General features: G+C 41.7%; 1 protein-coding gene across 3 annotated transcripts in view; it reads left to right on the top strand.

Annotated features, from left to right (window-relative positions):
* Nucleotides 1–27,075, top strand: part of LOC119806943 (TRPM8 channel-associated factor 1) — a 45,675-nt gene that overhangs the window by 10,082 nt on the left and 8,518 nt on the right. For 2 of the 3 annotated variants that reach the window (XM_038319059.2, XM_038319061.2), the window contains exons 2-3: nt 14,562–15,195; nt 26,017–27,011. In XM_038319059.2, the coding sequence (XP_038174987.1) occupies nt 14,576–15,195; nt 26,017–27,011 (1,615 nt within the window). In that variant the 5' untranslated portion in view covers nt 14,562–14,575. Of the gene's footprint in view, nt 1–8,923; nt 9,013–14,561; nt 15,196–26,016; nt 27,012–27,075 lie in introns of those variants that run through there. The other variant, XM_038319060.2, reaches the window with a different exon arrangement.

Raw genomic sequence — 27,075 nt, 5'->3', positions numbered from 1 at the left:
GTCATCTCCCAGTTCCTATATTATTTTTGAATGATATGATTTTTATCACTTTTAATGCTAATTATGCATTTTATGACTTACCTTACAGTCATTATAACCTCAAATTATTACATTTATCTATTTTAAAAGCAAGATTTTAGCCAGTTAATCTCTATAAATCTAGTCATTCAGCTGTGTTAATTGTATAATTGATTTCACGTTATAGTCTACCATAAGATCTGATGTTTGTTTATTTTCAGAAACCAATATTCATTTACATTTGTACATGGTTTACTCTCTACAGCACACTCTGTGTCTTCCCACAGTGTGGTGTTTCTGTCTTTGTAGTTTTGCTTAATCTGAAGAGCTCCATTTAGCAGTTCCTGTACTGTATTCTACTGCTGCCAAATTTGTTCTGACTGTGGTCGTCTAAAACTGTCTTTATTTTGCCTTTACCTTTGAGAGATATTTTTGCTATGCACAAAATTGTTGGTTGGTAGATTTTAGTTTCTTTCTTCCAATTCTGTGCTGTCCCTATTTCCGTCATTTCTTTTGAAAGCAAGCTATATTTTGGAAACTCTGAGTAGAGAGTATCCTTGCCTCTAGTTGGTCTTCAGATCTCTGTAAACCTGATTTTCAGCAGCTTCACTATGCAGAGTGTGGATTTCTCTTTATTTATTGTTTTCAGAAGCTCACTGATTCTTGGTTTGTGTTTTAATGTTTTTCATCTGCCTTAAGTAATTCTCAGACATTAATTATCAGCATATTGTTTATCTTTCTCTCCTTTCCCATAGAACACCAATTGTACACATCTTGCCATGCCTTGTAATTTTTTTCAGCACTGTTTTTTAGATTTGTTTTTAGTGCGTGTATGTGTTATGCATTTGTGCATGTGGGTGCAGCAACTGCAGAGGCCAGAGGAAGAGGTCAGATCCCCAGAGTGAGGTGATTGTGAGCAGCCATGGTGTGGGGGGCTAGGACTGAGCTCCTGTACTCTACAATAGTAGTACCAGCCATTATCTGTTGAGCCATCCCCTACCTATCAGGACCACTCAAAAATGTATTTCTCTCATCTGTTGTTTTTCTTCAGTTCTAGGCAGAATTTCCTACTTCTTAGCTTCCTTCATCTTTTCACTGGTTTTAAGATATATGGTGGATGAAAATTTCTAAGGTTCTGGTTGCTGTTGCTGACATCCAAGAGGACTAGAGATAAAGGTACAGATAACATACTTGAATAAAGATTCTCAATCTATGGAACCCCTTTGACGTTTGAATGAGCCTTTCACAGGGGTTGCCTAAAACCATCAGAAAGCACAAATATTTATATGCCACTCATAAGCGTAGCAAAATTACATTATGAAGTAGCAGCAAAAATGATTTTATGGTTGGAGTCACCACAGCATGAGGAACTGTTTTAAAGGGTTGCAGCATTAGGAAGGTTGAGAACCACACTGGTCTAGAAGAAAACTTTGACACCTTTCCATTAGTACTGGTCCACTTCAGGTTTGACTTTGCTCTGAAAACATGGTCTTTATTGCTAAAATGTGACCATTACTGATAAACGGTGAGTTTTCCTATGTGTCAACTACAATCTCAGCAGGAGTGCAGGAACCTTCTTGTTTTAGCTTGATGTCCACTACAGTGTTTTCAGGTACTGAAATGAATGACATTTTGGCAAGGCTTCTTGGAGGTCTTTCCTGCAAGTATCGTAGGAAACACCCGAAGAGAAAAGGAAACCTTCAGGTAGAGTTTTTATTCTTTGTTTCTGAGGCTCTCCTTCTGAGGTCTGTGTTTGAGCTCCGATTTGTTTGCTAATTTCAAGCTAACGAATGGGGCTGAAAGCACCTCAGTAATTTTGCACTATGAGTGGCAAAATGTTCAAGTGGAAAAAGTTTTAGGGAAGGTGGAGTCTTGCGTTTTCTGTTCCTGGAGGACTTGTCTCTTGAAACCCTCATAAAAGGGTCTTGAAAGACCCTTTTTCTTTGGAAGAGACTCTATATTTTCCGGGTTTTTTTTTCTTCCTTTCTATCTTTAGTGGGTCTTGTGCCGAAGATAAGTTTCTCAAGGTGAGAGCAGCTGACCTCTCACCATTATGCCCTAACATCTCAGATCTTTGTCCTCATTCTTAAGATACATTCTTCTGAATTTTCCTTAATCAGATCTGATAAATTCTCACTACTTGTTGGCCTGAAAAAAATGTTTAAGAGGTAGTTTGCGGGCTGTGAAATTCCAGATTACCTAGTTTTTTACATTAAAATATCATCCTATTGTCTCTTGTTTCAGAGAAGGCTGTGTGCTCTGAAGCTGTCAGCTACTTTCCAATGATTCCAATTCTATGACCACTAGAATAGCTCTTACTCACCCATTGGCACACCGTTGATTTTTTTTCTGCTCTTGAGTTCACTAGGATATACAACAAGATCTGTGTTGTTTGAGTGTGTTAGGCATCCTGGATCTGAGAACTGGGACTTCTATAGAACTATAAAAAATTAATGGCAGTTACTTCTGCCAAAAATTACTCTGGTATGATTTTCTCTAACATTTACTTAGAGATCAGAGCAGGTACATGCTGAATTTTCTTAATAAGCCCTCCGTAGCTTTCATTCATTCTTTTGCATTTCCACATTTCTTTGCTTTCCTCTACTTTAAATCCAGTCCAGTAATTTTTATTACATTTCCTCTCTTCTAGATCCACTGCAATAATTTACATTTAATTTTGTGTAATTGTCTATTTAATCTATTCAAGAACTGTTTTTATTTTGAACATTATATTTTAACTATCCTATTTTTCATTTCTAATTCTGTTTGATATCTTATAAATATAGCTATGTAATGTTCAGACTTGTTTTACATTTTCTCCTTTGTTTTCTGTCTGTTAAATGTGGTTGGTTTATATTGTTTATATTTTATGCCTAGCACTTCTCTGAATTCTATCTGTTTCCGATATATTGTTTGTGATGGTTTCTATTCATGGTCCTTCCTGGAATGCCTGTTGACTTTCTACAGCTGTCATTGTCAGGTGCTTCTTTTGTGTGAAGTTTTGTTTTTTCCTCTGTAACAATTCTTTGTATACACTGAAGTTAATGTTTTCTGGAAACAACATGTATTAGTTTCTACGTACTTGAAATATTACCAAACTGGGACTATTTCAAAATTTGTTATTTGCTTGGAGTTTTCAGTTAGTAAAAGTAACAATCATTTGGATTGTAAATCTATATGTGTGGCTGATGTGAAGTTAGTTGTGAATCCCGAACGCTTTCCCCTCATCCTCCAGGAAAGCTGAGATACGGAAGTTGTATTCATTTCTTCTTTGTTGGGTAACTTATTTCTTGCTAAACTTACTCTAAAGAAGGTCACCTCTTGTCAGTGAGCCTTAAATCACACCATTCACAAATGTGAGCTTGCTGGTGCTGTTGTGAGCTCATGACGGCATAAAGTCACTCTTCATTCATTCTCCAAGGTTCTTAAAAGTCATGGTGAAAGGTAGTTGCTGTGCTTGCTTCTCGGCGTCCCTAGTTTTAGTTTATTTTGACTTTGCATATTCCTTACTTTCATATCATAATGACACACTTATATTCTGTATTTGTAGTCTTTTGTTTGTGGTTTAATATGGGACATCTAATTGAAATAATTTTACAAACAAAAAAATTAACTTCCATAACCTCCTATTAGCATAATACTTGCAAGAAAATGTATCAACAGTGAAGCATAGATGTTTATGTAGCTTTATGAATTTTTACAAACTCAAAACATCCTCAGATCAGTACTTAAAATGTTTAAAAACAATGTGTAAAACAAGCTAAAAACAAACCAGATCCCAATTGGGGACATTCACTATCTTATCCTCAGATAAACGTTATTCTGAACTTTATTTATAAAGTTGGTTTTTCTGTTTTAAGTGAATGTATGTGTTAGGCTTATCTCTGTGATAAATAGCCGAGAGAGAGAAACACTTGAAAGACGAATTGTTTGTTCAGGCTGGTGTGTTTAGAGGTTTCAACCCTTGGTAGACTTGCTCCGTTGCTGTGGGCTGAAACAAGGAAAGACTACAATGGTCAGGCAGGCTTTCTCGAGGCTGCTCACCTCATCTTAGTCAGGAAGCAAGGAGGAGAGGAAGGAAAATGTCTGAGATGAAATATAAGTCTCAAATGTGCTCAACAAGTGACCCACTTCTAACTACATCCTACTCCTTACTAGCCAATTAGAGTCTGAAGTGAGAGCCTTCATGATCTAAGCACCTGCCAGTCAAACCAAGAACTGACAACTAAGCCTTCAACTAATGAGCCTTTTGGGGTGGTCATCTCATATTTGAACTACTGTAATGTATATATACTTCTTTTATATTAAGAATTTTTAATACAATCTTTTCTAATTCTACATAGCTATCCCCTATTCCCACTCTTTCTCCTTCTTTTATCCCACTCTTCACCCCCAGCTCACCCCACCCCCACCCACTCCTCAGAAAGGGTAAGGCGTCCCACTGGGAGTCCACGAAGTCTGACACTTCAAGGCAAGACCAAGGCATTTCCCCCTATATCTAGGCTTAGCAAGGTATTCCTGCAAAGAGAATAATTTCCAAGATATCAGTTCAAGCACTAGAGATAAAGCCTGGTCCCACTGCCAGTGAAGCCACAGACTGCCCCAGCCTTACAACTGTCGCCCATAATCAGTGGGCCTAGTTTGGTCCTATGCAGGTTACCCCACTATCAGTCCAGAGCCAGTGAGCTCTCACCAGCTCAGGACAGGTGTTTCTGTGGGTATCACCTTCATGATCTTGACCCCTTTGCTCATATTATCGCTCCTCCCTCTCTTCGACTGGCCTCCAGTAGCTTGGCCCAGTGCTTAGCTGTGGATCTCTGCATCTGCTTCCATAACTGGATGAAGGTTCTATGATGACAATTAAGGTAGTCACCATAGCTTTTAAATAAATATTTGTATGCACTTCTATTGGGTAGAGAGACTTAAGGGTGTTTAGTAAATAGTTCTGTCTTTTCATTTCAAAATGTTACTTTTAATGTTTTAACGTAAATACAAAAGGTTATTGATCCTCCAGTTCTTGAAGTAACTAGTCTTTCCTTATTTTTATGTGATAACATGTTCCTTGTGAAAGTAGGATTGTAAAAGTTTCGTTGAAAAATACATGTTGAGAGAATTTAGCAGTATAAGAATTGAGCTAGTACTTTGAAAGAATACTTTAAATTCTAGATTGTCAATAGATTGCTCTTCCCCTCACATGTGACTGGGCACATAGACTTAATATCTCAAAAGTTCCTTCAGTGCTTTCAGAATTTCACAGCAGTGTCCCTTACTCGGGAGTATGAAGGGCAAGAACCATAAGCAAAACAAGAGGAATCAAGGAACAGAAATAAGAAAGGGTGTAGAGAGCTCAGAACTGATTTAGTAATAGGGATCCTGTGACAGAGGAAGGAAGAAGAACCAGCTCATTTGTTGAAGAAGGCATTGAGGGGCAGAGAGATGGCTCAGTAGTTTCGAGTGCTTGCTGGTCTTCCAGAGGACCTGAGATGGGTTCTCAGCATCCACAATAGACAGCTAACAACCACCTGGAATTGCAGCTCCTGGGGTCCCAATGCCCTCTTCTGTCCTCCACGGGAACCCAAATGTGTGCATGCATGCACACACTGAATATCAAAATAAAAACATATAATTTTGGAAAGGTATTTGAAAATGTATGGAAAAATCAAAAGGCCTAAGAGGGAGACTCATTTGGAAATGAAGAGGAAGAGAAAATGCACGGTACAGAAAACTCGTAACGTGGTCACTCTTCTACATCTGACGGCGGTTGGTTTCCTTAGGAGTCATTCTCAGCACTTGCTCCCTCACCTCACAGCCATTTCCCCATTTTATCAAAATCTAGAAGACACCATGTGCATCAATGGCTTTTCTGCTGCTATTAGAAAACACACTGACAAAGTCACTTAAAGAAGAATTTGTTTTAGTGTACAGTTTCTCATGGCGGAAGCCACAGTGGCAGGAGTCTGATGCAGCTCCTCAGCAGTCAGGAAGCAGGAAATGGTGAGTGTCTGTGTTCAGCCCACTTTCTCCTTTTTATACAGGCCAGGGAATGTCCGAGCCAAGGGAATGGAGCCACCCATAGTAACAGAATCTTCCCCTCACAGTTCCCCTAATCAAGATGATCCCCTATGGGCAGGCCCAGAGGCCCATCTGCCAGGTGATTCTAGATCTCATCAAGTTGTCCCTTGCTATCAACTGTCACACTGTGGACCACCAGAGTTTGACCTGGCTAAAGTGGGAAATTAGAAGAAAATGAAAGCACAGTTAATTTATACTTTCTCTAGATTGGGGAGTTTTTAAATCTTAAGTGATATACTGTGTCATTTTTATACCCTTTAGCCATTGAATCTGCTTTCCCGTAAAGATCTAGTCTGGGAACTGCCTCTTCTACCTGACAGCGAGGAAACAGAGACAAGGAAGTTGAGGAGTGGGAAGCCGGAGATTGTACAGGACCAGCACAGCCCTCCTTCAGCCTTTGGGGCCCCCATGAAAAGACCTAAGTGGCTTTTCCCAGGGTTTCTGCCCTTGGAATCACAAGGCTCAGAAGGATATGGCAAAAAGCCAGGCCACGTCTACAAGGTTTAGTTTTAGATCCCACCCTCAAAAAAAAAAAAAAAAAAAAAAATCCAGTCATTGTTTATCAGGTAGTGGCGGGGGCGGGGAGTGGTGGTGCGGCGCTGGCACGCGTGCACTATACTCCCAAGATAAGTGCTTGGGCTGGGTCCCGGGCTTTGGGGGTTAAGGGAATCAGAAACTGACACAAATAAGTCTTGGGCAAACCAAGGCATCTGGCGGAGCTCCGCCCTCCTTCCCCCCAAAGTGATCAATTGGCTCCTGGGATTGGCTCCCTCCTCTCTCCTCTCTGCAGCCCACCTACCACCAACGACTGAATCCCTGGGCTGTCTGTGTATTTCCTTGCCACAGCCCTGCAGGAAGGAAGCTCTTCCTACCATAGTGAGCCCTTTATAGAAATTTGTGGACCCATGGTGAGTCTTCCAAAGGCAGTTTCTGTAACCAGAGCAGGCACAGTCACAGGGCTGGGTTAAGACCCCTGGAGTCTGCCACAGTCTGGTAAGAGAACTAAATTCTGAGGTCCCTGGGAGCCCGCGATGGCAACGCTGAGCTCAAGACTACTTGGTGTCTGTCAAAAGTGAGGTCTTATGGTTTCCCCAACTCGGTAGTGTCTGCATTTATCTACTTATCTCTCCATCTCTTGTTCAATATGTTCATTTTCCACCCAGAAACTTAATTAAGAAAAGTCTGTTAATTTCTGCCCTTAGACAGTTTTCATTAAGTATTTCAAAGTTACATAACGAAAATGTAGTTTTTCGGTTGCTAATGTTTTTTCACCTTCCTAATCTCCTCCTCCCCTTTTCCACTCCTGCTCCGCTTCTCCCACCCCACACCTCCATTTTCTGAAACCTAGACCACTTCCATTCTTGGAAGCAGGTTAGCTTGTACTCTTCTCATATAACTTTGGCCGTTTATATGTATTTTTATATACTCAGCATGCATTTTAATTCTGACATTCAGCCTCCCCCGGCCCCGCAACTCATAAGGAGATTTTTATCCTGACATACTGTCAATCCTGACTTCTATTAGAGTGGGACTTAGTTGTCATGTCAAAGCTCCTCACTTAGCTGAGAATCCAGAGACCTGGATGAGAGAGGGTATATACGGAATCCAAAGACCTCAGAATCCAGAAACATGAACAAGAGAGAGTATATACTTCCTATCTTTTGGATGGTCTTTACCTGACAGGACCTGAATTCTGGTTATTTGGTTTTATCCCATCTGGTCCCTCTAAATAAAACCTGCCACTGAACCCACCTGCCAAAGGGACTTTGATTGGAATTTATATGATTTATTTGGAAGAAAGGCTATATTGAAAAGAGATGGGGAAAGAAAGTGTGGTTTGGGCGTGCATCCCAACCCTACTAGGATTCAAAGCACAAAACGCTGAATCTTGGGGTGTCTGAATATTTATTTTGTCAAGATAGTCACACAGTTTTGTTTATGCCTGGTGTTCTCTTGAGAACATGTATTAGCCCATCTGTTTAAGCCTTCCATCTGGGATATTCATTTTTTATCTCCATCTTGCAGAAAATAAAAGAGGTTTAGAGCGAGTAGCTTAAATCCACACAGCTGGTGAAGTGCTACACTGAGATTTGAATCAGTCCCACCACCGACAGCCCTTCTCCGCATTTTACTTATTAGACATGGCAGTGTAACAGCTGGAGTCACCACCCAGATAGGACCAGGCATTTCATAAAGGGAGGTCAGCTGGTTGTCAGGCAGGACCGGCTTCCCAGAACAAAGTACTTCAACTGTCTATTGTTCTTTTGAAATGTTATTTTGCGTTTACCAAAGTCACACACATAACGGTGAGATCAGTGTGGTCATACGCAGTGCCCTCTCTCCTATTCTTCGGATTAAACAGTATTGACAGGAAGAAAGGTTTCTTTCCTTTCTCATCCCCACTACAAAAACAAAAGCATATTCAACCATCCCTGCAATTCGTGTACATTTCCCTAGGCAATATATCAAGGTCCATCCATCCTAAACTAAACAGGGATTTGGGTTCTGCGTAAGCGTTCAGTAAGTCAGAATGCACATGCTTTGGTTGGCTCATCCTGTACCTTCCTAGTAAACAGAATTAACCCACTGAAGTTTTAATAAAATGGCCATCCACATTGCTAGGATGAGACCTCCTCTAGGTGTCCCTAATCTACCTCAATGCCTTGTCGCCTGAGCCAGCGACACAAAGAAGCGTTGTCTCCTGCCAAGCGCCGCCCCTCGGGCTCCCAATCCAGCCGGAGGAAGTGGGGAGGAGACTGGCTAGGAACCCCTCCTCTTCTCTCGCTTGGGTCTCCTCCCAGCTCGGCTCCAGGCTTTCGGCCGCTGCTCCGAGACACCTCGGTACTCTACTGAGAAGCCCCTGGCTCGCTCGCTTCTGCGGCCCTTGCAGCGCAAAGACAGCTGCACTGGTGGAATCGCAGGGTGAGTGGCCCGCAGGGAAAGTCGGTGGGCGAAGGAGCCTGTGACCCGGGTGGGCGCCAGGGTTGGAGGCGGGCGGAGCGGGAGACCAGGGCTACTCTGGGGACGCTGGCGACCTGCGAAAAGGACCTGGGTGCTGCGGGCCTGGGTGTGTCCAGAGCTGGACAGAGGCTGCCTGGTGCTTCCTGCCAGCCTTCTGACGATGATTTTGCTGTGCTCCGAGGCTGAGCATCCCACCCCCCACTCCCACCCCGGACCCCACGATCATGCTCCTACTGGCCTGGGTCTGACAGTGACGTGTGTGTGTAACCGCTTTGTGTGGGTGAGTTCTAGACAGGCCCCACCAGCAGTAGCACATCTAATGCGCGGCTTCAGAGGAGGGGGCTGGGCGTGGACGTACTTGTCACACAGGTAGCTGGTGGTAGAGCACCATTTATTTCATCCTACGGCTTCATGAGCCTAACAAACAGGATCACTAGGACCCAGATCGCTGGCCTACTCCGCATTGTTCACAGGGGCGTGAAGTGTGGGTGTGTGTAGAGGAGAGGGCAGTCTCTGGTCCAGAGGCCTGGAGAACCCGCAGCCTGAGATTTTCCACTTGGCTGCCCTCCTCCTCTGCAAACCAAACCTCCCTCCTCCTGCGCCCCCTCCCCTCCTCTGACGTCACCCACATACTCGGCTGGCTGGCCTTTAGAGGGAGGGGAAAGGAAAAGAGGGGGCGGCCTTCGCCAGGCTCCAGCGTAGTTGTGGCTGCCCAGTGGTTTGGATAGATCTTTATCGCACAGCGTTTTTGATAGAATCCCTCTTGGGCAAGCAGACCCACAGCTAAGAAGCAGCACCTGGGCTTCTAATGGCAAAGGGTGGGTCAGAACCCTCAAATACCTCGTTCTTAGTAACCCAGCGGGAAAAGTGAACAAGTGTGAGGTGGAGGGAAACAGCCCTGGGAGCCCTGGAATGCAGGGGTCAGTGTGGTGAAAGAGGAACATGGGACCATAAACAGTTTTTAATCTTACCCCTGCGGAGGATGGGATGGAGGAATCCAAGGTGGGGACTCCAGAGACCCTTCTTTGGGATATTGATACCGCTAATCTTATCAGGTAAAAAGCTTAACTTTTTAACTGCTGTATTATCATTATCTTGTTTATTCTTCTGAGTGCATTACCCATTCTTTGAGGTGTGTGGATGAAACAGTTTCTTAAACTAAAACTAAATAAAGATGCAGCGGGAACTGTCTAGGATGGCGTGTCAAAGAAAGAACTGGATCAGTTTGAATTCTGGGTTAGCAGAAGAATGTGGTAGGTGCTGGGAAAAGTCTCTGACGTATGAGGAAAAAGGAAGAAAGCCTTCTTAGAAGAAAGGGGCATGGAAAAGAGAAGACGCAGAGAATTGTGTTTCAGATATTAGTGCAAGGTCAGGCTAGCCGTTTACAGAGAAGTACCCCCAGGTGTGCCTTTACCCTCAAATGCATCTCTCAGTCATACATCCATGACAGCTACCTAGGGAATGCAGATCTGAAATCAAAGGGAAGTGCAAGCTGTGAGGGATCCTTCCCCCCCCCCCCCCAAGATGGCCACACCTCCCTTTTCATATATCTTTCACTGGGAAGGCCATGTTTGGGTCTATGGGACTGCTATGTGGTCGGATTGGAATGTCTGCTTTCTTCCTGCTGTACAGATTGCACCTGGGGTAACTTTTGCACTGACAGAGATGGTAGTAAGTTCAGTGGGACCACAGCTATGACAGGGGAGAAAGGATAAGAACTTGTGGGGGAGGCAATTTAAAGGATGAAAATTTGTATGAAGAAAAACACTTCCCCCTTCCCTCCCTAATGTGACCAGGCTACCGTGTTTAACTGGAGCCTCCGTGGATATATATGCGTATAAAGAAAAACCTGGAACTTAGCAAATACTGACATATTCTTGCTGCTTAAGAACCTACTTTGGGGTAGAGAGATAGCTCAGTGGTTAAGAGTATTTTTGTTTGATTTCCAGCACACACATAGTGCCTTAAAACCACCTATAACTCCAATTACAGAGAATCCAACTCCTGAGCTCTGTTAGCTCCTGCAGGCACATGGCCAACGTACATTCTACTCAGACACATATTATGTTAGTCAGGGTTACTATTACTGAGATGAAACGCCATGACCAGAAGCAACTCGGGGAGGGAGGCGCTTATTTGACTTATACCTTCACATCATAGTTTAATCACTGAAGGAGGTCAGGACAGCAGCTCAAGGAGGACTGGAACCTGGAGGCAGAAGCTTATGTAGAGGCCATGGAGGGGTGGTGCTTACTGGCATGTTCATCCTTTTTGTTTTTTTAACTAGAACCCAAGACCACCAGGCCAGGGATAGCATCACCAACAATGAGCTAGGCCCTCCCCCATCAATCATTCATTAGGAAAATACCCTACAGCTGGAACTTATGGAGGCATTTTCTCAATTGAGGCTCCCTCCGTTCAGATGACTCTGTCTTGTGTCAAGTTGGCATAAAACTAGCCAGCACACACATACATGCAAAAAAAAATAGATAAATATTTTAAAAGAACTGTACTTGAGCTCGGCATTTCCTGGATTGGGAGCCTAGATTCATCATTTACCCACCTATGTGATATTAAGCAAGTGACAAATTCCCTGACCACTCAGAAGATCTGGGGTTTTATTCCCCAGAAACTGTACAATGGGGAGAGCGAAAATATATGCCTTTTAAGTTGGTCAGAATTAAGTAAATTTAATAAATTATGTGTTGCAGTTTGAGAAAGTTGATGAGGAGTGTTTTGCTATGACTGTCATTACTGCTGTTTCTACTCTATTGCTACCACTGTCTTAGCCACAGAAAAAGGGTTCAAAATTTACACAGGGGCTTGAAATTCACACTAAAAATATTATCTAGATCGTTCTAAATAGATGCCAAATAGATTTGGGTCATGTACACACAAACTATCTCAGAGAACAACTAATGAAGTAGGTGTATAAATATGAATTCTCTTCTCAGAGGGTGTGACTTCCACATTGTGGAAAGCATTGGCAAAGACAGAGAGGTCTGGTGGGCCTCTCTTGAGAGAATGTGTGCGGTGCGAGGAGATGTGCAGCAGGATGTCATTTGGGGTACAATGGAGTGTCTAGGGAGATACGTGGAAATTGATTAAGTGCATGACTGAATTTCAGATCCTGAACCACATACGTGAAAAATGATCCTAGGAAAATCCCTTGTCTTTGATCTATGCCCACTCCCCGGTTTCACTTACTGGTGTCCATTTGTAGTTTTGTGGGGGCATTCGGCATCTATGGACATATTTCTCTAATTCTGCCGCTCTTATTACAAGGGGGTATGGATGGGCCGATTAATTATCTTCATGTTCTCCTTCGTCTAGCCCATCGTCTTTGCTCTGCCTCCTCCTCTTTATCTTAGTTCATTCTTTAATAACCTTAATTAAACTTCCTGTTTTTTCTATTGTCTGACTTGTGCCTTTGATTAGGTTTTTTTCATAGTAAATTTTGAATTTCCTCCTCTGGGTACATCTTAACTTAGAAAGGTAGAGTTCCCAAAGACAGAAGGGTGGCAGTGGGGATGTGATTGGGGAAGGCAGAAAGGAAGTTGGAAATGGGAGCAGAGTTTGCCCTAGGTAATAGTTTGAGAGAAGAAGGGAAAAGAGGTAGAATATGTCCTGTTCTGAGAGCTTGAGACCCGGAGAAGAAGCTTCAACTGTCTTGGAGAGAGAAGGGCATCAGCTGGAGTCTTGCAGGAGCTGCCGCCCTACCATATGGAAGGTCACATTGGGGAAGGGGCTCTCCAGTGGACACAGGTGAATCTCTGTAGATTTCTCTTCAAGGACAAAATGTTACTAGAGTACTTTCAGAAGAATAAGGGTAGGGACAGACCCAAGAGACTTGGAAACAAGATTCCTTCAGTCCAGACATGAATTACTAAAGAACCAAATTGAGTTAATCGTAGCGTTCTGGCAAACTGTCAGCGAAGACATCGACAGGGCTTGTGGCCAAATGGAAATGGGAAGAAATAGAAAGAGTGGACATACTGTGACTCTCTCTGCAGAGTGTGCTGCTGTCCTGGTTATTTACGGGCACCAGGAAAGGCTAGGAAGGGACAAGTTCCTCCCTACCTTCTGTTGGCTGGGTAGCTATTCTCTGAGAGGGGTAAAAAGTCAGTGCTGGTATTTAACAGCTAAAAGCATTGGATTCATGAATTTTACCTAGAGAAGCTCTTCCTTTCCGCAAGAAAAGGTGTTTTGTGTTTCAGGGGCAGAGTCTCGTGTAGCCAAGACTGCCTTTGAATTCCTAACACAGGCCACACCACTGTCTCAGTTCCAAGAGGTAGCCATATTACACGACAGCGCATAAGGTGGCTTAACATAATAGGATTTTATTTTCTCACAGTTTGCCTCTGCTTCCTAAGTGCTAAGATTTCAGAAGTGCACCACCACACACAGCTCCAAATTTAAGGATTCTTTAAGTTAGGGACGTGCCACAGGTCATTGGTCCACTTTTTCAGCAGGCGCATGAGTTTATTAGCTATCTGGGACAGAGGTCTTTCCATCCATGGCTATGGAAGTCGAAGCATGCAGTTTGAAGCCTTTTCCAGGGATCCAGAGAGTTATGTAAAAATGTATGCCATAGCCATTATCCCTCATGGTCAGCATTAGCCTTAACATTAGCTGCAAAATAAGAGAACTGTGCAGTCACCATCAATAAATGCTCAGTCTGATGGCTGCCATACCCAACAGCAGATTCGACTTCTCCCTTGTGAATGTCCCATTTTATTCACAAATATAAGTGAATGGTTTGCTCTTAACCAAACAAGTACAAGAGCAAATGTGTAGTATGAGCACATGACTGAACACTGGTGGAAGCTTGTAGAGAAGCATTGAATCAATGCTCCCAATGAAGGATATTTGGGAGCTGCTATACACAGGAAACACTCTTCTCAGCTGTGTCTTAGATGCAAGGAAGAATCTGCCATAACTTCATAATTGGCTACATTCTGCTTCTGGTTGTCTGGCACGTGGTATTCAGCCACAGAGAGCTTTCATGTTTCTCTGATTCATCTTGGGACTGACTGAAACTGGAGATGGCCTGACTTTTCTGCCTGGCGTTCGAAGTGCTCCCAACTGAGGTTAATAAGCCCAGCCAGGAAGCGAAGATGGATGGGAGAGGTGTGAACACAGAGCAATCTGCACCACTGCACCCGTTCTCAGAGGCGTCCACATCAAATGGTTGCAATTAGAGTGGCTTAAAAAATGATGCTATTTTATATCTGCAAAGTTCTAGAGCGGTGGTTCTCAACCTGTGGGTCCCAATCCTTTGGGAGTCAAACAGCCCTTTCACAGGGGTTGAGTATCAGATGTCTTGCATATAAGATATTTATAATTCATAACAGCAGCAAAATTGGAGTTATGAAGACTCGAGTTGTCTCAATGTCCGTCTTTTTACACAGTAATGTTATTGCTACAGCTGGTAGAAGAAGTACCTTGCTTGGGTTTTGATTCTTTATTCATTCTTTGCTAAACTGGGTCTTTGGTCTTTTTCTCTGTAGAAACCAACAGAACCATGGAGGCTCCTTCTGCTATCTTTGAGTCCCTTATGACTGGAGTGACAAGCTGGGATATCCCTGAGGATGCTATCCCATGTGAACTGCTTCTTATTGGAGAGGCTTCATTTCCTGTGATGGTGAATGACATGGGCCAGGTCATCATTGCTGCCTCTTCCTATGGCAGAGGTCGCATGATCGTATTAGCTCACGAGGACTACTTGGTGGAAACCCAGCTCTTTGTCTTCCTTGTCAATGCTTTGGGATGGCTCCGTTCCTCCTCTAAGTCTCCCATTGGCATACACCCATCATTAGAACCATTGGTGAAAATCCTCGAGAGCTGTGGAATAGAGACACAAATTGAGCCTGAAGTAAATGACTCCCTGGGAGTCTACTGTGTTGATGCCTATAATGAAACCATGGCTGACAAACTAGTCCAGTTCGTGAAACGTGGAGGGGGCTTGCTCATAGGAGGCCAAGCCTGGGATTGGGCTAACCAGGGCGAAGATGAAAGAGTTCTGTTCACATTTCCTGGGAACCTGGTGACCAGTGTAGCCGGTGTGTACTTCACTGACATCAAAGCGGACACAAGTTTCTATAAAGTCTCTAAGAAGATGCCTAAGATCCCCATCTTAGTTAGGTGAGTATCTTAACCACGATGGGAAGCTGGCCTCATATTAAAAAGCAGACATGATTCCATCTGTGGGTTCCTTCCAGACTTAATAGAAAAGAATAGACATGTATTTGCTACAGTCAATTATATTTTAAAAAAAAAATAATCTGAGTCTCAAGATGGGCAAGGTTTCATTGACACTGCCTCCTCAGACCAATCCACTTTTCTCTTTGAGGAGAAGAATTCCTACTAAATCTGATATTCCTCAGCACTTAGCTTAATAAAAATATTGTTTACCTCAAGAATTGTCATGATTTGGAAGGGAGGTTCATAGGAGATTTCCTTTCAGTGAAAAGGAAAATATTAGGAAAAGAAAATCATAGAGCAACCCTCTGGGCCAAAGTCTGGAAGGTGGTGAGTATTTGGAAATGTTTGCATGGGTTTAGGAAGGAAACAGAAAGTTGTAGATTTGGAAGTTGAGTTGAAAAGAGACAGTACAGTTATATATAATAATGCTAGGCTTTGGAAGAGGACTTTTATCTCTGGGGTAAAATAGTCACCTAAGAATGAAGATGACAGATGCTGGTACAGAGGCAAGCTTCACTGAAGGTTCCAGAGAGTGTATCCTAATCTGTTTTATACACATATGGTGTTGTACATACAGCAGATTAATAAGCATTTAGCAGGCATTCATTAGGTGTATGATTAGATTGAGGAATGTAGGGTATTAAAAGCTATGGTCCTCTCGAGCAGAAAACGTCCCTAGGTCACTTTCTGTTATACATAAAAATTCTTAGTTTTCTCAGAAAAATTAACACTGTTCGTTCCAACTAGTGTGAACAAAGTGAGGAGGATCCAGTGAGGCCTTTAGAAGGATGATAAATAAGCTAAATTAATCAATCTTCATGACAGATTAATCAGACAATTAATTCTCTATTGTGTTCTCTATTTTTGGAAGGAAGTCACCTTGTCTCATTTTAACCCCAAATTGGGGCTTTAACAAGAAGTGCAAACTATCTTTCTGTTTACCCATTAGTTATTCCAGAATTTATTGAATATATTGTTTCAGATACTATTTCTTATCTTAAGACTGAGTTACAAAGATTTGAGAATGAATGGCATGGGAGTATCTCTAATGACAATATCTGGAAGAGATTTAAAAAGCCAAATAAGATGTGATGCATTATAGTGCAGAAGAATTTGGAAATGGATCTAAGGCTAGTAGCTGTACAGTGTGTCCTTAGAATGTCCTTCCAACTCTTTCCAACTAGAAGGAGAGTATCAGGATACAACCTCTGGGTTACCCTTTTAGGTACCATTCCCTTCAGATCTGGTTAGTGTGATCCTGTGTGTTCCCAAAGTCAACAGGCATACAAGGAAATGAATGTCCAACAAATGATCATAGTCTGCATATTCAAGTGTCCTAAACAGATTCGCTTAAATACCATGTTGAAACCTAAATGAGCCAACCTTCAAGTTGACATTATATGTGTCCTTTCCATCCTGAATATTAGTGAAATGGTATTAGCCACAGAAGAATCTTTTGACTTTTAGACTACTATAAGAGATTTCTAAGTTTTGAAAGTTGTGTCCCCAAGTGGCTTAGAAAACATCAGGGTGTTGGGAAAAGCTCTTAGTTTGTTCCCACTTGCCCAGCCCTGAAATAATCACACAGAAACTATATTATTTGCAATACTGTTTGGCTAATAGCTTAAGCATATTTCTAGCTAGCTCTTATACCCTAAAGTAACACATCTCCATTGATCTGTGCATCACCATGAAGTCGTTGTCTACTGGGAAAGTTTTGGTGGGCTCCAGCAAAGGTGTCTGTCTCTGGCAGTGGCAATGTGGCTTCTCACTGACTCTGCCTACTCTCTCTATGTATATTTCTTTCAGCCTGGCTTTACTTTTGACAGAAGTTTCTGTCCTGCCCGGTCTCACAGTTGTTAAGTCCCAAAGAAATCACACAGAGATCTCCATTAGTTATAAACTAATTAGCCTAGTATCTCAAGCTTCTTATTAATTAATTCTTATGTCTTATATTAACACATTATTCTTGTCTGTGTTAGCCATGTGCCTTAATACCTCTTTTTTTGGTGAGGCAGTACATCTTGCTTGCTCTGTGTCTGGCTTCCTCTCTGTCTGTATAACAACTGCAGACTAAAACTTCCCTCTTCCCAGAATTCTCATTGACCTGCCTCGACTTTCTGCCTGGACACCCCACCTATATGTCCTGCCTGGCTACTGGCCAATCAGCATTTATTTAAAATACAAGTGACAGGGTACAGACCTTTGTCCCACAGCACTTTACCCTGTTAAGTCATTGCCCGAAAGCAGCTTCTTTATTAACCAGTGGCAATTAAAGATATTAAGAGCATATATCACCTCCCACATCATGGGGGTAGATATAGATGAGTATTTGCAAGAAGGAGCTTTCAGATTGTTAGAGATTATTGGTAGTTCTGTGCTGAATATATATAGGATAGAGTAAATCAGTAAAGTCAATAATTGTTTGATTTAAAAAAATCAGCAAAGTGATAACCACTAGATGATAAGCTGATCATGACAATAAGGGAGAATTAAAAATGTAAAGAATGGAAGTAGGATCATTAATATGGGTCTACAGATATTTAAAGGGTAATAAGAGAATTTGTATAATCTATACCAACAAATGCTTCAATAACTCAGATGAAATGGACAGACTTCTTGATAGACACATGTAAACAGCAACTGTACATTGGTTTCCTGGTTGCCCAAACCCAAATAATCACACAGAAACTATATTAATAACAATACTGTTTGATCAATGGTTCAGGCATATTTCTAGTTAGCTCTTCTATTATAAATTAATCTATTTCTATTAATCTATATATTACCATGAGGCTGCGGCCTACCTGTAAGTTTCTGGCATCTTTCTCCTTCAGTAGCTGCATGGCATCTGCCTGACTCCACCTTCTTTTTCCCAGCATTCAGTTTAGTTTTCCTGCCTAGCTCTATTCTACTCCACCAAAGGCCAAAGCAACTTCTTTATTAACCAATGGTAATAAAACATATTCACAGTGTACAGAGGGAATCTCTTTTCTGTCTAAATAAAAAGGAAGATTTAAGCCTTAACATGGTAAAATTACATATAACACAACAAATATCAAGCAAGAATTACAGTTAGAAAAATTCTTTGTGAGTCTAAAGCATCATATCTAATTTATGTTTTATCATAACTAGGAAAAACTATAACTTTCTTCAACTCCACCAAAGACACCAGAAGGATATAATATTACCTAAGCAAACAGGAAGTGAATTGTAAGCAACTTTCAAAACTCTAAAATAGACAGAGGCATCTTGTTGCCTGAACAGTCACCCGAATTTCTTTTGTAATGTTGTTGCATTTATCTTCAGCCTACAGGCCAATAATATCTGGCAAACTTTTCCATGAAGCAGGGAATTTGGAAGACTGTTTTGCCTGTATTGGCAGTTTGTCAGTTACTTTCTTCTGTATCCTCTATAATGTCCGGCAGACTCTTTCATGAAGTAGGAACTCTGAAGGACTCTCTCACCTTCTTTAGGCAAGTTCAGCAGTCATTTTTCTATGGGTCCTGCATGTCCAGTTTATATAACATACCATCAAGCAGTCCAGACAAGAGCACTTCCTTGACCAAATGGCTAACCAACACCATAAGGAGCCTCTTCAGTGCCCATCATCTTCTTGAAGTAACTGGTGCTACCAGGAGAAGATGTGTATCACTGTCAAGTATAGTCTAAGTTCGTAAAACCTTTTAAATACCATATTTTATAGATCTTTGAAGTGTTGAGGATTATCTATCTAACTGAAATATATCTCTATATATCAAAACATAACTAACATGACTAAAAGTTTGACTATTATAAATGACTATTAATCTGAAATATTTAACTATACATTGCATTTTTAAATGAGCTATATAAACATAATACCTTAAATAAGAGTAGAAATACACATAAAAAACTGACTTTAAATTTTATATCAATAAACCAAAGTCCATACCAATGTAAAGTATTCATTTCTTTATCATATCTTTCTTTAAATAAAAACAAACATTTATAAACAATCATTCTAGGAATTTGGGCATAGTTTTCTCCAAACTGCTTCCTGCTGTTTGTTAGGTGAAGCAACTTTAGGGTTCATGGTGACCTTTCAGGTGGTCTTGTTCCATCAAACCACATTAGCTTAGAAGGAATCCACAGGTTCTCATCTTCTGTGGAAACAAAAACAGAATCTCTTTTCCAAAGTAACATATCCTTAGAGTCAGATTTTCAAGTCAAGATACCTTTAAAATATACATATTAGTTTAGCTTAGCAGCCCCCAGAATCAAATGTTTTTCAGCAGTTAACTCATTAATAGTAAAAAAAAAAAAAAAACAAATTCAATGAAAACACAATAATACACATAATCCAGTGTTGTAAAAGGAACACTGCAGGCTGCATTCCTAGCACCCGGCTAGCTTAACCTTCGAAATAACCACATGGAAATTGTATTAATTTAAACACTGCCAGGCCAATTAGTTCTAGCCCGTTATTGGCTAACTCTCACATCTTGATTCAATCCATTTCTAATAATCTGTATGTCACCACTAGGTCGTGACTTACCGGGAAAGATTCAGCATGTCTGACCTGGCAGCTTCATAGTGGGCGGCTCTCTCTGACCCTGCTTTCTTCCTCCCAGAATTCAGTTCTGTCTACCCTGCCTACCTATGTTTTGACCTATCAGAACAAGCAGTTTCTTTATTAATTAACCAATGAAAGCAACACATAGATAGAAGAACCTCCTACACCAATCCAGACTCTCTGTGTATATTCCATCTTTACAGGGCTTTTTTTAATCTATTACTTTTAAACATTTATTTTATTATCTTTACTCTTTAACATATGACTGTTCCTATTCTTTCTTCTCTCTCTCCTAAACCCATGTACACTTATCTAACACTTTGACACATTCAGAGGTATTTTTGTCTGAATCTGTCTTATTGTGTATCTGTAATCAATTTCTGACCTGGAGAGTTTGGTTTTTATTTTTTAATGCTGAGCAGCATGGCTAGGACTATTGCTCGGCTTTGCTTGTTGCCCCATTCGACATGGCAGATGTATGTTCACCACCTCTATGAGCCATGCCCATCGCCCCAGATCCAAAGACACAGTGGGTCTGTGTCACCATTAAGCAATTTGTAGCAAGCTACTCACAAACCCCATTTAAGTGCTCTGTAGCAGAAACTCCGGAAAGCGCCAGAGCCTTTCATGCTGCCAGCACAAATCAGGCAGTATTTGCTGCTAACATGGAGTCAGGAAGCCTTCTCTTAAAGGAGCAATACCTATGCTCACTGCCAGTAAACAGAGTCTTTCTGAAAATATGCAGCTACCAAGAAGTTCCAATTGACTCCCATTTTTGTGGGTCTCGAAGCCGTTTTTGTAACCTTAGGCTTTAAGTGGAAGCACGTTGCCCCCACGTTGGGCACTATTATGTAAATGGAGATTGTGCATTGATTTCCCAGCCACCCAGATGCAAATAATCACACAGAAACTATATTAATTACAACACTGTTTGGCCAATAGTTCAGGCATATTCCTAGCTAGCTCTCATATCCTAAATTAACCCAATTATATGCATCTATGTATCACCACAAGACTATGATCTACCAATCAGGTTCCAGCATCTTTCTCCTTTGGCAGATACATGGTATCTGCCTGACTCTGCCTTCTTTCTGCCAACATTCAGTTTAGTTTTCCTACCTAGCTCTATTCCATCCTGCCATAGGCCAAAGAAGTATTTTTTTCTTAACTAGTGGTAATAAAGCATATTCACAGCTTACAGAGGGGAATCCCACATCAGACACAAATTATGAAGCTAAACATAAGAAAAGAGACAATGTATGCTAAAATAAATTGAATAGTAGTTAAAACATCCCAGTTCTGTGTGAAAGTTGGTTTCCTGGATCGAATTCTAGAAGACATTAACAGTAAATCAAGTAAAAAAAAATATACAGTTTTTAAGGTATTGCAGTACATGCATTTAATCCTATCACTCAGGAGGCAGATATAGCCACATCTCTGCACTGAAAGTTCCAGGCTACATGGTGAGTTATAGGCCAACTAAAACTACATAGTGAGACTTTGCAAATAGTAATAATAATTATTATTATTATATTGTGTAATTACTATGTTTATATATAAAATATAGCACATATAATTATATATTTTATTATAACTATTATAATAATAAAACTATAATAATGATGATAACAATAACCAAAGAGTTAGAGATGTTTGTTCATTGGCAGACCTTAATGTAGAATACATACTATCCTTAGACTAATCATCATCACTTCTACCTCATCATCCTGAATGCTGGGATGGTCAGTGTTCACTACCTGTTTGCTAAAGATAGTTGTGTAGATAAACAGCTTTCTGTGTTAGCATGAGAACTTGAGCTGGATTCCCAGGAGTCTACCAAAAAAAAAAAAAGGAAAAAGAAGAAGAAAAAAAGCCAGTCAGGGTAGTCTACCTGTAATCTCGGCATTGAGGAAAGAGAGCAGAAGGATGTCTGGGGCTTGCTGGCAGGCAGTCCAGCTCAGTTGGTGAGCTCAGGTTCACCAAGAAACCCTATTGTAGAAAATAAGGCAGAAAGTGATTGATTGAGGAATGTACCTAGCCAATTTCAACCTCTGGCATGCACACATCAAACACACACACACACACACTTCAAAATGAAATAATAAAACCAGTGAAGGACACTTTAAAGGGAGAGGGAATCCACAGAGCAATATCCCATAGATGCGAAATTCTTTTTTTTTTTGTTTGTTTTTTTCAAGACAGGATTCTCTATAGCTCTGGTTGTCCTGGCACTTGCTCTGGAGACCAAGCTGCCCTGGCCTCAAACTCATAGAGATCCACCTTCCTCTCTCTCCCAAGTGCTGGGATTAAAGGTGTATACCACTATAGCCTGGCACAAAGTTCTTGATTAAATATTAACAACTGAAATAGTTTGATATACAAAAGAATAATATTTTATAACAGAACTCAACTGTCCTACTTATAAATGACTGGTTTACTAATCAGAAGCCAAATTAATTTAGCATGATAACTAAAGAAAATAAGATCATACAATTCAATAGATATACACAAAGCATTTGAGAAGAGTTCATATTCAATCATGATAAAACACTGAAAAACAGTATAAAAATAATTTCTTCAGTCTGAAAAGAGGCATTCACTTTGTTCTGTTAATTTACTTTGCTTTGTTGGGATTTTTGAAAAAGGGTCTCATAGCATAGGCTGATCTTGAGCTTACTGTGCAGCCAAATCTGACCTGGAACTTTAATAAATCCTACTGCCTCCACCTCCAAAGAGCTGGGATTACAGGTGTGTGCCTTTGTATCCAGCTATAAAAACATTATTAAGGATGCAGTAGTGTTTTTACCTTAGAGATGAGAATAAGGCAAGACTATTACTGGTGCCGTCTTTCTATTCATCATTGTATAGAAAGCATTCGTGAGCACTGTGGGGCAAGAAAAATAGATTAAAAATCAAGAGGCAGATTTTCCTACACATACCTAAATATACTAAAGTTTAATTTATCAATGGAGTACATTGTAAGTATAACCATAGCTATCAAATAAAAATCTAAGAATTGTACAATATATTCTAATAAAAGGATTATGAATGTGGCCTCTCAATCTGTTTTTAACAATTTTTTATTATTATTATTATTATTATTATTATTATTATTATTATTATTATTTGTGTGTGTGAAAGAGAGATGTGGGAAATATAGTGTCATGAGTACAGCACACATGTGGAGGTCAGAGGACAACAGAGTCTGTTCTGTCCTTTGCCCTTAACATGAATGTCAGGGGTTGAACTCAGGTCCCTAAGCTTGGCCAGCAATGCCTTTATCCATTGGGCCATTTCACCTTCATCTCACAAACTATCTCACTGCACTATGGTCACCCTTTTGGTGAATGTACGTGTAGCATAAATAATAAAAACCCAGAGACAGATATTGGGGTTCAAGCTGAAGGTCAGAAAAGCAAAGCAGCCAACCACTACAGAGCTCTTACCTCTACAAAATCTTCAGACTGAAAAGAGAGCGAGTACCTGCCTCATCCCTCTTTATATTCCTCTCTAGTGCTGGGATTGAAGGCTTGCATCACTACTGCCCAAGTTCTATGGCTAAACTAGTGTGGCTGCTGGGATTAAAGGTGTGTGTCATCACTGCCTGGCCTGTGTGGCTTGTAACAGGCCTGCTTGTTTGGATTTCTGTCCCGCCCGGTACCCCACAGCTGGCAAGCCCCAAAGAAATAACACAGAGATCTCTACAAGTTATAAAGCTGATTGGCCCATTAGCTCTAGCCTCTCATTGGCTAACTCTCGCATCGTGATTAACCCATTTTTCTGATCTATGTTAGCCATGTGGCTCAGTACCTTTTTTCAGTGGGGCAGATCACATCCTGCTGCTTCGGTGATCTTGTGCTCCTTCCTTCCCAGAATTCTCCTGTTCTCATTACACCATTTCTACTTCCTGTCTGGTTTTCCCACCTTTACCTCCTGCCTGGCCAATCAGCGTTTTATTTAAAACGTGATTGACAGATTACAGACAGCTTTGCACTCTGAAAATCAGGCAATCACTGCATGTATGATACAATGCCTGTGCGGCGAAGCGAGGTGAAGTGAGCGATGTGGCTGAAATACTGTGCTGCTTGCATAAGGGTAGACAAACCGGCCACTGAAACAAATTATGTAGTTCAGAGAGATTTTTCTCAATGAGGAAAAAGCCGTGTTTTCAACATAGAGTTCAGGAACAACTAGATACCATAATGGAAAAGGTGAACTTTGACCCTTAATGTATTTCGTACAATACTCAAACATAGGTCTGGACCCAAGTACAAAAGTAAAACTAAAAACTTCTAAATGATAGCCCGAAAGCAAACAAACCAACAAAAGCAAGAAAACCAAACCAAAAACAACCACAACAAAAACTCTTGCAACCTTGCATTAGGTAGGGATGGCCTGTGAATGACAATGTGTAAGTCTACAACATGGAAAGAGGGGTAGCATCTCAGCCATCTCGTTCCTCAGTGTTACCCGAGAGACATGAAGTCATGCCCTCCCCCAAACATCACATAACATGTTCCCTTCTTATCACTGGGTACTCTGAGATATTCTTCTTTATCTTGGCTATTGTGAAAGTGCTGCAAGGAACATGGAATCTCTGGAAGGCACCGTTCTTATTGCTGTGGGTATATACCCAAGGGAGGGTTGGCTAGGTCATGTGGTAGCTCCCTTTTAGGTTTCCAAGGTCTCTCCAAACCATTTTCTATAAGGGCTCTACCAGTTTACATTCCTCCCAGCAGTGTGCAAGAATTTCCCTTTTTTTTTTCACATCTTCATCAGACTTGCTATCATTTGGCAGTTTGAGAGTAGTCATTCTAATAGAGAGGATCCTCCCTCTGGATTTGATTTCCACTTTCTTGGTGAGTAGTGGTGACAACTTTCTCATAGACCTGTTGACCATATGTGTGTACGTATGGTCGTGAAGTGAGGTGATCTTGTCCATTGTCAAGTGCACTGAAGTTCTAGGCTGATCATTACTGGCTCCTGAGAGGTATTTTCCCAAACAAATGATAATCCTGGCTCTTCCGTTTCTCCATCTTCTCTTACTTGTATGTGTTCCAGATTCTTCTGTTACCAAAGGTTTCTGATTCAGCTGATTCCATCTACGCTGTGTCCTACATAAATACCCCCTCTCCCAGCTTGCTGAGTTTGCTTTGATCAGGTGATATAGTTCGAATTTATCTTTATTTCAGTAACTTCTATCCCATCGCAGAATGCTGTGTGAAAGAGAAGAAAATCAGAGCAAGAAGAGATAGTTAAAGGATTTTTATGGTTGATGCCTCAAGGAAGGAAAGGACCAGTCTGCAGCAAGGCCCCAGTTTCCCTGCCAATTAGTCCGAGCTCTGTACAGTACGGGAGCTGAAAATCCATTGTCTATCTGACACCCGTTTTGTGTTTCCTCTATGCTGGCTCCTGTCATAGCTTGACACCTAGCAGAAGTGACAGATTCAATTCTGGAGTTGCAGGCGTGTGGAGGTCATCCAACACATCAAGGGCTCAATCTCCCTTTGGAGTTTAAAGGTAGCCTGAGGTCCTCATGGTGGGAGGGGGTGGGTTATGCATAGGAAAAACACTGGTGCTGAGCAAAATGGCACAGCATGTGGCACTGCACTCCTCCTGGGCAAGCTGCAGACAGGCGGCGTTCAAGTATGGTACTCCCTCCCACTAAAGGACCGCAGGTCTCATGAGAGTTGAGACTTACGACCTCCTCCCACTCCATCTTCTGAGGTCCAGTCTGTTCACTGGCACCACTAACTCTGCTTTTATCCCAGCCATTTTCCCTATTAAATTAGTGGTGTGAAATATATACATGAGACTCATTATAGAATAAAAACATGATTCCTCACCTAATTCTTCACATATTGGAATACATACATGGGTGGAATAAGCATGAACTTAAGTCTGTACCATTCTGTCTTAAGTATAATATCTGATAAACGCAGCAAGATCTTCTATGCAATTTCCTTTGAAGAATTGGTGATTTGAAAACGAACATAACGGAATTAATAATGGTCAGAGTTGTGTCCCCTTTCCGAAAAAAAAAAAAATGGTCACCTTCTCTGTTCTCCAAAATCTTCCACAAGATCTAAAAAAATAATAATAATAATAACAGTATTACTGAAAGTGTTGGGACCCTTGTGTCACAGCGTTCAAGGAACTACATGCAGAGTGGTCCCTCTAATCAGGAGTGTGTATTTCTTTCGCAGTTGTGATGATGACCTCTCAGAAGACAGAGATGAACTTCTGCATGGCATCTCAGAGCTGGACATCACCAACTCGGACTGTTTCCCATCCCAGCTTCTAGTGCATGGGGCTTTGGCTTTTCCCTTAGGGCTAGATACCTACCATGGCTGTGTGATAGCCGCTGCCCGCTATGGCCGGGGACGAGTGGTTGTAACTGGTCATAAGGTGTTATTCACAGTGGGTAAACTTGGCCCATTTCTGCTCAATGCTGTCCGCTGGCTGGACGGGGGCCGCAGAGGCAAGATTGTGGTACAGACAGAGCTGAGAACACTAAGTGGTCTACTCGCAGTAGGGGGTATAGACACCAGCATTGAGCCCCAACTGACCAGTGATGCAAGTGTCTATTGCTTTGAACCCACAAGTGATGTGGACGTTAAGGAGCTGCAAGAGTTTGTAGCAGAGGGTGGCGGGCTGTTTGTTGGAGCCCAAGCCTGGTGGTGGGCCTTTAAGAACCCAGGAGTGTCCCCTCTGGCTCGCTTCCCAGGAAACCTGCTCCTCAACCCTTTTGGCATCAGCATCACGAGCCAAAGCCTCAACCCAGGCCCCTTCCGCACCCCTAAAGCAGGAATGAGGACCTATCACTTCCGTTCCACCCTGGCAGAGTTCGAAGTGATAATGGGCAAGAAGAGAGGGAATGTGGAGAAGGGCTGGCTAGCCAAGCTGGGACCAGACGGGGCAGCTTTCCTGCAGATTCCCGCAGAGGAGGTCCCTGCTTACATGTCGGTGCACCGACTCCTGCGGAAGCTGCTGAGCCGCTATAGGCTCCCAGTGGCAACCCGAGAGAACCCTGTAATCAATGACTGCTGCAGGGGGGCCATGCTTTCCCTGGCCACAGGTCTGGCCCACTCCGGAAGTGACCTCTCTCTACTAGTCCCAGAAATTGAAGACATGTACAGCAGCCTCTATCTGCGCCCCTCAGAGTCTCCCATCACCGTGGATGTCAACTGCACCAATCCAGGTATGACGGCAGGAGGATGGAAGCTTTGTTTTGTGGGCACCAAGAAGATAAGGGTTGGATATTA

This window comes from Arvicola amphibius, chromosome 2 (assembly GCF_903992535.2).
Source record: "Arvicola amphibius chromosome 2, mArvAmp1.2, whole genome shotgun sequence".
Taxonomy (NCBI): Eukaryota; Metazoa; Chordata; class Mammalia; order Rodentia; family Cricetidae; genus Arvicola; species Arvicola amphibius.
Note: the sequence above shows the minus strand (reverse complement) of the source record. Positions and strands in the feature narration are given on the sequence as shown.